This window comes from Manihot esculenta, chromosome 13 (assembly GCF_001659605.2).
Source record: "Manihot esculenta cultivar AM560-2 chromosome 13, M.esculenta_v8, whole genome shotgun sequence".
Classification (NCBI taxonomy): Eukaryota; Viridiplantae; Streptophyta; class Magnoliopsida; order Malpighiales; family Euphorbiaceae; genus Manihot; species Manihot esculenta.
The window spans coordinates 18,247,648-18,257,032 of NC_035173.2; the positions used below are offsets into that span (position 1 = coordinate 18,247,648).

General features: G+C 35.6%; 1 protein-coding gene across 1 annotated transcript; it reads right to left on the reverse strand.

Moving 5' to 3' along the window:
* Nucleotides 1-3,411: 3,411 nt before the first annotated feature.
* On the reverse strand, nucleotides 3,412-7,936 carry LOC110629387 (transposon Tf2-1 polyprotein). The gene is made up of 3 exons (XM_021776326.2): nucleotides 6,316-7,936; nucleotides 4,229-4,767; nucleotides 3,412-3,605 (listed from the first exon to the last, which is right to left on the reverse strand). The coding sequence occupies exons 1-2, from the start codon at nucleotides 7,807-7,809 to the stop codon at nucleotides 4,246-4,248; spliced, it is 2,016 nt and encodes a 671-aa protein (XP_021632018.2). The 5' UTR covers nucleotides 7,810-7,936; the 3' UTR covers nucleotides 3,412-3,605; nucleotides 4,229-4,245.
* Nucleotides 7,937-9,385: the final 1,449 nt, after the last annotated feature.

The following is a 9,385-nucleotide window of genomic DNA, read 5'->3' on the forward strand; positions in this document are numbered from 1 at the left end:
TTCTATATGTTCTCTTATATGTTTTTAGGGGTTTCTCGGGGCAGTTTTGAGTGTTGTAAAAATTATGTTTAGTACATTATTTAAGTCTACCTGTGTAGGATCAAACTTGGGAGACAGTAGAGACTTGCAGTGAGATGATTGTTTCAGATCTAGCTTGCATCAGCCAGAGGTGAGTTGAACTAAATTGAACTATTCTTTTAAAGAAATCAAACGTTTTAAACATACTCCTGCATCACGAAAGCCATGTATATATAATTAGGTTGTTTGCATTAGAATTCACGAATATGATACATTACACAATTAATTGTTATTGTGGATGGATGTTAGATGACCCTCTAGCTCTCGACTATGTTATAATATGTTATGACGGATATAGAAAGACCATGTTTTGCCCATTCTATGCCTCTAACACTATATAAAGGAAATACCAGGATTGCATATTCTACGCCCCTTGTATTATGGATATGTTATGTTATGTTTAAGAGGAAGTCCTAAGGGAGCACCCATTGTGCGCCGGACACTATTGGAATTATAAAGGATTACTGTGACAAGTCTATCTTGATGTGAATTGTTTGTATTGTGATACATTCATACGATCATATGTTTTATTAAACTGCCTTTGTTTATGTTTATACTCACTAGGCTCTTATAGTTTATCCCTTCTCTCTAACCCCGGGTTTGCAGGAGTAGAGTTAGCTCAGGAGGTCAGTAGTGTTGTATGGTATAACCTTAATAGTTTAGCTGTAGACATGTAATTCTTATTGTGGATTAGAATTGTATTTTTTCCTAGTCTTCTTTTATAATCCCTTATTTATGATCTTCTTATGTGCTTTTATGTGCTTTTATGAGATGAAAATGTTTTTATATGTTTTTATGATTATGTTTGGAATTATATCACGTGTATCAGGATATATAGTAAGTTTGTTATGAGTTCCAGTGACTTTAAATCAACCTCAATCTTAGCGCTGGTAATGGTTCAGTTTTATATATATATATATATATATATATATATATATAAGTAATTTATATTAAGAATTAAAATTTTTTTATGTATATTATATTTAAAAATAAAATAATAATTTTAATATTGATTTAATTGAATTATTATTATTATTAAATTCATATATTTTTTATTATTTTTCATTAGGAAAATTAAATTTACGATAAAATTAGGAATAAAAATTTAAAATTAACTATAAATTATGAACAATCAATTAAACACAATAAAATTCCCAAAAAAAAAATACAATAAAATCAATAACCAATTGAAAAAAATCAATAATTCTAAATAATAGAATATATGAATAACAGACTCAAATTTAAATTAGCTTATATATATTTCAAAGTTTTTAATATATGTATTTAAAATTTCAAATAATTTTTTTATAAAAAGAAATTTGATTATTTTTATATAATTCTATTATTTTTTCATTCTATCCATTCTGAACGTTTCCATAAAATTTTATAATTTTTAGATCATGTTTATTGTTTTTTAATAAATTTTAATTTTTAGTGTAGAATTATCAATAATCAGGTGAGAATTTTCTGTAGATCTAATTTTTATATTTTTGTATTCTTAGCTTTTGTTTTTTATGCATTTTTATCTTTAATTTTTTATTATTAATTTGTATTTAAGTGTTAGAATAGGATGGATAACAGCTGGTATTGTCCTTTCTCCGTAAACATGAAATCCCATTGGAGCATTTTGAAAGGCCCTTTGTAGAGGGTGATGGGTCTAAGGCTTTATAATAACAACTTAGAAGTAGTTAGTTAATTTTTAAATAATTTTATTTATTTTACATTTGTAAATTAATTCTTAAATATATAATATAAAAATCAATATAGGAGCTGTTTTTTGGTAAAGTCTACACAAGAAGGGTGTTTAATATATTTTTTTTTTGTACTCACTATCCCAAATATAGACTATTGGATTATGAATTAAGTAGGATAGTGGACTTCTGCAGAGTGTAGGTCATGCAACCACGTCCTTTCTACTTGTTTCTTACTTTTATTTCCTATTTTTATTGGGATAGTCACTCTTTTCCTTCGCTCTTTACTAAACACTAAAGTATATGAATTCCATGGTAATATTAAACGAAGATAAGATTTTAATCAATTATAGAGAATTTTTATACACCCATATAGTTTAAAATATATTTTTTTATTTAAAATTAAGAAAATTAATAATACATATAATTAAAATTATAAAAAAATAAAAAATACTAAAGAATTTGATTTTATAAAATACAAATTTATAATAATTCTATCCATATTTTATCAACCACACCCGAAGAACATTCGTTTAACTAAGATGTACTGCTAAATATTTTAATATGGAATATTAGCATAAAAAGTCAAATCTTTACGGGCTTTTATGTTTTAATTCAGCTCTTTATTTTTTAGAACAATAAGTTAAAATCTTAAAAGTTTTGAAACATTTAAATTCTAAATAGGAAACATGCGGATAACTGATGTAAAATGTCAACTATATTATTTTATTATTTTTAGGTGGAATTCATAACACAAGGGATAACTAAAATTTAAATTTATTAATTAATTTAATGTCACACATTTTCATATCCCAAACACTCTTTCATAATCCTTCCTTCCTACTGAAATCCTAACAGGACTCTCCATCATTAATCAACAAATATCTCCTCAAATCTAGAACCCTGTAAACCTTCAACCCGTGTTCTATAATTCAAAACTTATCCCGTCCAAATCTCAACAAAAGTGATATTCGGATTTAGAAGAAAACGATGAAGAATGAGCATAATGGTATTAGCTAGAGAGAGTTAGGAGATCAAACGGTGAGTGCACACACAAAGCTAGAGAGTATCAATATAGGGATCTATTCTATTCCACAGAATCCATCGGACGTGGACGCTGACGCTAACTACAAGGTGACCAAGCTTCAGCAAAAAGAAGAAAGTGGTTTGGACCCATTTCTGTGCGGCCGATCAATGGCGGTGATTAAAGTGTCGAAGAAGTCAACAGTGTACAAATTGCAGTCATGAGCATTTATGGTGACGGTGATTTCAAGCATCATTATTTGTTTAGTATTCAAAAAAATGGAAAGTAGTGTGGCTAAGTCTCGGAATGCGTGTATGGTGAGTATTTGTCTTGTTGTTATCGATTTGTCTTCTAATTATAATTAATTAGTACATTTATTCATAGTTGTTGAATATGAAAGTAAAAAAATATTATAAATGACATACCATATCAGCTTCAAATTTGAATAAAATCACCAAAAAATAAAGAATTGGATTAAAACCCAAAAACACAAAGAAGTGACTTTTTAATGCCAATACCCTATTAATTTTGAATCGCGCAGTGTATTATATTTAGATATGGGAGCATGGCTCGATTTGTTCTCTAAAGTGAACAATAATTACATGTCAAAACACTCAGTCTTAATATCTTGAGCAAGAACTATTGTTTTTCCTCCATATAATTGATAATAAACACAACAAAAGAAAGATTCTTGATCCTTAAATATCCAGTAACGTTATCTTAACCTTACTTCTACCAGCACCATTACCGCTACATGTATCTGACTCTGTCCATTGCCGGCCTTTCAGCTGTCATTGCAAGCGTATGAATGTCTGAAATCGAAGAGGTTATGGATAGACCGGGAACAATGGCGATGTCCAAAATGAAAAAACCAAATTGATAAAGCCGTCAATTGAAACAAATCATTTTACAAAACTAGTTAACCAAATTCTCATTAGATATCTTCTCTTGCAATGTTTTCAGATTTCAACCACAGCTTTTTATGAATATATAACTACATGTTAAAAGATTATAATATAATTATAACAGTAACGAATATACTTGTACTTTGTAATAATAGTCAAATTAATTGTATTTTTATATGGACATAAATTTTCAGAAAATAACCATTATTGATGCTTTCATAGATGAACAGCTTTTAAATAATGTTAATTGATTAACAAATAACTGTCTGTAAACAGTCAGTTTAAAAAAAAAAGCCTAGCAGTAATAATAATAATAATACCCAATGGCATTGAACACCTCCATATTTAAATGAATGAACAGGACAAAACCATATAATTCACTTGTGAGAGAGTGAGAGAGAGAGAGAGGATTAAAACAAGTGTTCATGTTGTATATTATTTTGTGTCTGTATGAAAAAGAAACAATGTACACATAAAAACTGCATGAGATAATTTCCAAATAAAAATTCATAAGGAGTAATAAAGCTTACCACTTGTTTACTCCGACTTATCTTCTTCCGTTTTTAGAATTATCACTCTGGAAATCCCCAAAGATCCCAAATCGACTACAACGAGGATCATTTAATCCATCACTAGTTCGGCTGGAATTACTATCACCAAATCCACTGGAACCACCAGAACCAAAGTCTGCAAAAGTACTTGAACCATCTGATCTACCACGTTCACTAAAACCAGAACCACTAAAATTCCCTGCTTGATTTCGGTTAAAACCAAAGGAACCAGATCCATTCATTTGACCAGAAAATTGGCCACGACCACTAGAATGGCCAAATCCAGGGTTCCTGGTATGATTAGATCCATAATCCCCATGACCACCAACCCGACTAAAACCTGTATCACCAAATCGGCCATCTCTTGCTCCTCCAAAAGACCCATAATCCCCATGACCACCAGCTCGGCTAAAACCTGTATCACCAAATCTACGATCTCTCGCACCTCCAAATCGACCACCAGAACCAATATCATTCATCATGCCCATGCTTCCACTCTGTACCATTATCCTTGGAAGCTGAAACACCATAGCATGTTAATTGAAGTACCGATGCAAACAATACAACATGCACATGTACCATACAAAATATCTGACACACTAGAAGCACATGAAAATGAAACAGATTTCCATGCTGCACAACATGGAATAGAGAACATCAATTACAGACATATCATATGGAAAAGCTTCACATGATTATTGGAGCCATGACATCATTACAAAAAGAATCAGATTGGGGTATTCTGTGTCACGTACAAAATTATTAATACTAGCCATACCATGAATAATTTAACCGCTTTTTACAAAAGCTCCATAATCTGTATTTTTTTATTTTAATTTTCTATTTTGCTATTCTTCAAAAAGGTTACAGCATCTGGTATTTCAGGAAAAATCTCAATCCTCTGCATCTATTGAGAAAGATAATCATGTAGAACAGTCTAGGGAAAGCAAAGAACGGTGCAAACTTTGACTGTCAGGTTATGAAGAAAACTAATGTAAACGGCACTGGACAGTTTGGCAATGCATAATGTAAATCTGTGTAAATCTGCACCCTATTTCCCGCTCATAAATCCTAACTTGCCTAGTCTGATCCTCTGTGTAAATAAGAATGGCATTTCCTTTCTTCCCAGCACGACCAGTATGGCCAGATCGATGAACAAAAGTCTCTGAAACAGTTTGGCAATGCATAATGTATTACCTAAAACAAGGAACGTAGATAGGAAAAAAGTCAGCAGAGAGAGAGAGAGGATAAATGACTTCCTATCGTGAAAATGGAAGACACTCCTTGAAAATGGGAAAGTGAGTTTTTCCCCCTTTTACCAGGAAAACACCAAGGGACTCAAAAACACAGCAAGCAGTGGTGTTCTCCCGCATCATATGCTTATTTGTTTATGCTAAATAAGCCTTAAAAGATGCTAAACTAAATAATAAAAACAGAATTCTAACAAGCAGTGGTGTTCTCCCGCATCAATTTCCTGATCTCCTCAGGTTGGAAAAGATGAAGACTTCATACTATTACCACAAGATGCTAGGCTAAGCAATGATGGGAGGTCACTGCTAACATATATTCAGCAAGTCCATCCAAAAAATCAACTTTGAAAACTAGCAACAATGACTATTCTCTTCAAATCAACATCAACGCAAGATTTTAAAGATGGTGATATGATGCGTTAGGGTCCCGGGCCAAGGATCTTGTTTGGGGTCTAAGTGTAGATGGTTGGGTAGGTGTTTGAGTGTTTGGGTTAGATTTCTTTTTGTTTGCTCGGGTCATTAACGATTCGGCTCAAAGAGGGAGCCTTAAACCTCTTGAGTGTAAAGTGCTCAAAGACTGAATGAAATTCCAAGTTGATTCTTCATTGATGTTTATGCAAATATTTATAGGGTACATCAAAGGATCATGACTTGATCATGGCCACTACTTCCTAGAATAAGGGAAATAACAGAATCTGAAAAATACCCTCCTAATATAATGGAAACACTAACATAATGCATAAAGAAATATTCAACAAATAAACTAGAAATTGAACATGACTAACTGCTTCAATCCTCAACTTCCATAAGCATTACACGTGGCTGCTGCTTCTGCTGGTTACGAGTATACACCTGCAAGGGTCTCGTAACAGTACTTCCCGCCTCATTAGGAAGCTTGTCCGCAAGCGTAAAATCTGGAAAGCGTGCCAGTAAATCCTGAACATTTTCCCAAGAGGAATCAGCTGGGGAAGATTGGCTCCAATGGACCAAGACTTCCTGTTTTCCCGAACGACAACGCTGTCCCAAAATAGCAAATGGAACCAAAGGTTGCTGTTCAGTAATAGGTGGGAGAATCGTTTCAAAATTTCCAGAATCAGAATGATATGGCTTGAGTGTGGAGACGTGAAAGACTGGATGTAATTTGGAATCAGGGGGAAGCTTCAACCGATAAGCCATAGAGCCAATGCGCTCCAAAACCTCAAAAGGACCATAATATTTGGCAGCCAATTTCTGATTTTTTCTTAAGGCAATGGATGACTGACGGTATGGCTGGAGGCGGAGTAGAACGACATCACCAACATTAAACTCCAATGGCCGGTGAGAACGATCATAATGAAGTTTCATTCTGTTTTGAGCCAATTGAAGGTTGTTGCGTAGGAGCTGCAACATTGAGTCACGTTGCTGTAAAATAACATTCACAGTCTCTACAGTGGAATTGCCGGGCAAGTAAGAAAGGAGTCTAGGTGGAGCACGCCCATAGACAGTCTCAAATGGAGTGGATTTAAGAGCTGAATGGTAGCTGCTGTTGTAGCAAAATTCAGCCCAAGAAAGCCAATCACACCATTTGTGGGGGTGAGAACTAGAGAAGCAGCGTAAATACATTTCCACTGTACGATTAGTGACCTCTGTTTGACCATCCGATTGTGGATGATAAGCTGAACTAAAACACAGTTTAGTACCAGACAACTTGAATAATTCAGTCCAAAAAATGCTAGTAAATGTAACATCGCGATCACTGACCATGGTTTCCGGTAGTCCGTGAAGCTTGAAAATGTTATTAAAGAAAATACGCGCAACACCCACAGCAGTATAAGGGTGAGAAAGTGCCAAAAAATGCCCGTATTTAGAGAACCTATCAATAACGACTAGAATCACATTTTTGCCTCTGAAAGTTGGAAGCCCTTCAATAAAATCAAGAGACACATCTGCCCATATTTGTTGTGGAATCGGCACTGGTTGCAGCAGACTTGCTGGTTGCAATGATTCTGTTTTGTGGCGTTGGCAAACAGGACAGGCTCGAATGAATTCCTGCACCATTTTTTTCATCCCTTTCCAGAAGAAATCCCATGTAATTCGGTGCAGCGTTTTCTGATATCCTTCATGACCCTGATTGTGAAGTGCAGCTATAACTAGAGGTATTGTTGGTGAGCCATGTGGAATAAAAACCCGGTCTTTAAAGAAAAGAAGACCTTGTTTGAATGTCCATATTGCGGCAGCTGAGTGATCAAGAACTGCTGAAATGAGGTGCTGGACGTTAGGGGACTGCTGCTGTTCCTGGCGGATATCATCAAACAAATCCAGCTGGGGCATAGAGAGAGCAAGAAAATATGGTTGATCGGATCTCGGCGCGACAGTGCATCGGCCACAGTATTCGACTTACCCGCCTTGTACTCTACCGTGAAGTCAAAAGGCAGTAGTTTGATCACCCAATACTGTTGTGAAGAGGAAAGTGACCTTTGTTCAAGCAAAAATTTTAAGGTGTAATGATCTGTGCGCACCAAAAACTTTTTGCCCCAAAGATAAGACTGCCAATGTTTAATTTCTCTGACTAGACCGATCAACTCCCTTTCATATGCTGGCAATTTGGTGTGACGGGTCGTAAGAGCTCGGCTAAAAAATGCCACAGGTTTAGTCTCCTGTAATAGAACAGCCCCAATTCCTGATTCAGAAGCATCACACTCAAGAATAAACATTAGCTCAAAGTTAGGAAGAGCTAAAATTGGAGCAGTGGTGAGTGCCCTTTTCAACTCTTCAAAAGCCTTAACCGTATCATCTGTCCAGTGGAAGGAGTTCTTTTGCAACATAGCTGTGAGGGGAGCAGCAATAAGGCCAAAATTGAAGACAAACTTACGGTAGTAACCAGCAAGACCCAAAAAACCCCGCAAGCCTCGAATAGAAACTGGTTGCGGCCAATCAGTAATAGCCGAAATTTTGGATTTGTCAACCTGAACGCCTTCATGTGAAATGACATGACCCAAATAAGAAACTTCCGTTTGGGCAAAGGTACACTTGGACCGTTTCAAGAACAATTTGTTTTCTGCCAAGAGGCTAAACACTTGTCGCAGATGTTGCATATGGTCATTCCAAGATTTACTGAAAACCAGAATGTCGTCAAAGAAGACTAAAACAAATTTGCGCAAGTGGGCATGAAATACCTCATTCATTAAAGCCTGGAATGTGGAAGGAGCATTTGACAGCCCGAATGGCATGACCAAAAATTCAAAATGGCCATGGTGAGTTCTGAATGCGGTCTTCTCAATGTCTGGTGGATGCATGCCAACTTGGAAGTACCCAGAAACCAAATCCAATTTGGTGAAATACTTTGCCCCTCCCAATTCGTCCAGAAGCTCTTCAATCACAGGAATTGGAAATTTGTCTTTGATAGTTCTTGCGTTAAGTTCCCTGTAATCCACGCATAGGCGCCAAGTTTTGTCAGCTTTAGGAACCAGAAGTACCGGAGAAGAAAAAGGTGATCGGCTGGGACGAATAATCCCTTGGTCCAGCATAGCAGTACACTGTCGCTCGATCTCATCTTTTTGGTTGTGTGGGTATCGGTAAGGATGAACCACTACGGGTTTGGTATTTGGAGCTAGAGGAATCCTGTGGTCACAGTGGTGAGCAGGTGGGAGACCTGTGGGAGCTTCAAAGATTGCAGCAAAATCAGCTAATAATTGGCGCAGATGATGATCGCGAGCAGCAGATGGTGAAAGGGAATTGAGGGATGAATTTGTTTCTGATTTGCTGTCTATACCCGTAAGAGCCACCTGTTTCCCATTAACAAAGAAAGACATCCACATGGAGTTAAAATCCCATAAGATGGGGCCCAGAGTAGCTAGCCAATTAACACCCAAGACCAAGTCAAAACCAGTGAGCTGTAACACAAATA

Coding starts and splice junctions, on each gene's coding strand:
- LOC110629387 (XM_021776326.2), bottom strand. CDS start 7,809: ATGCCCCAGCTGGATTTGTTTGATGATATCCGCCAGGAACAGCAGCAG. Junction 4,768..6,315: donor AGCAGAAGCAGCAGCCACGT/GTAATGCTTATG, acceptor ATGGTGTTTCAG/CTTCCAAGGATAATGGTACA.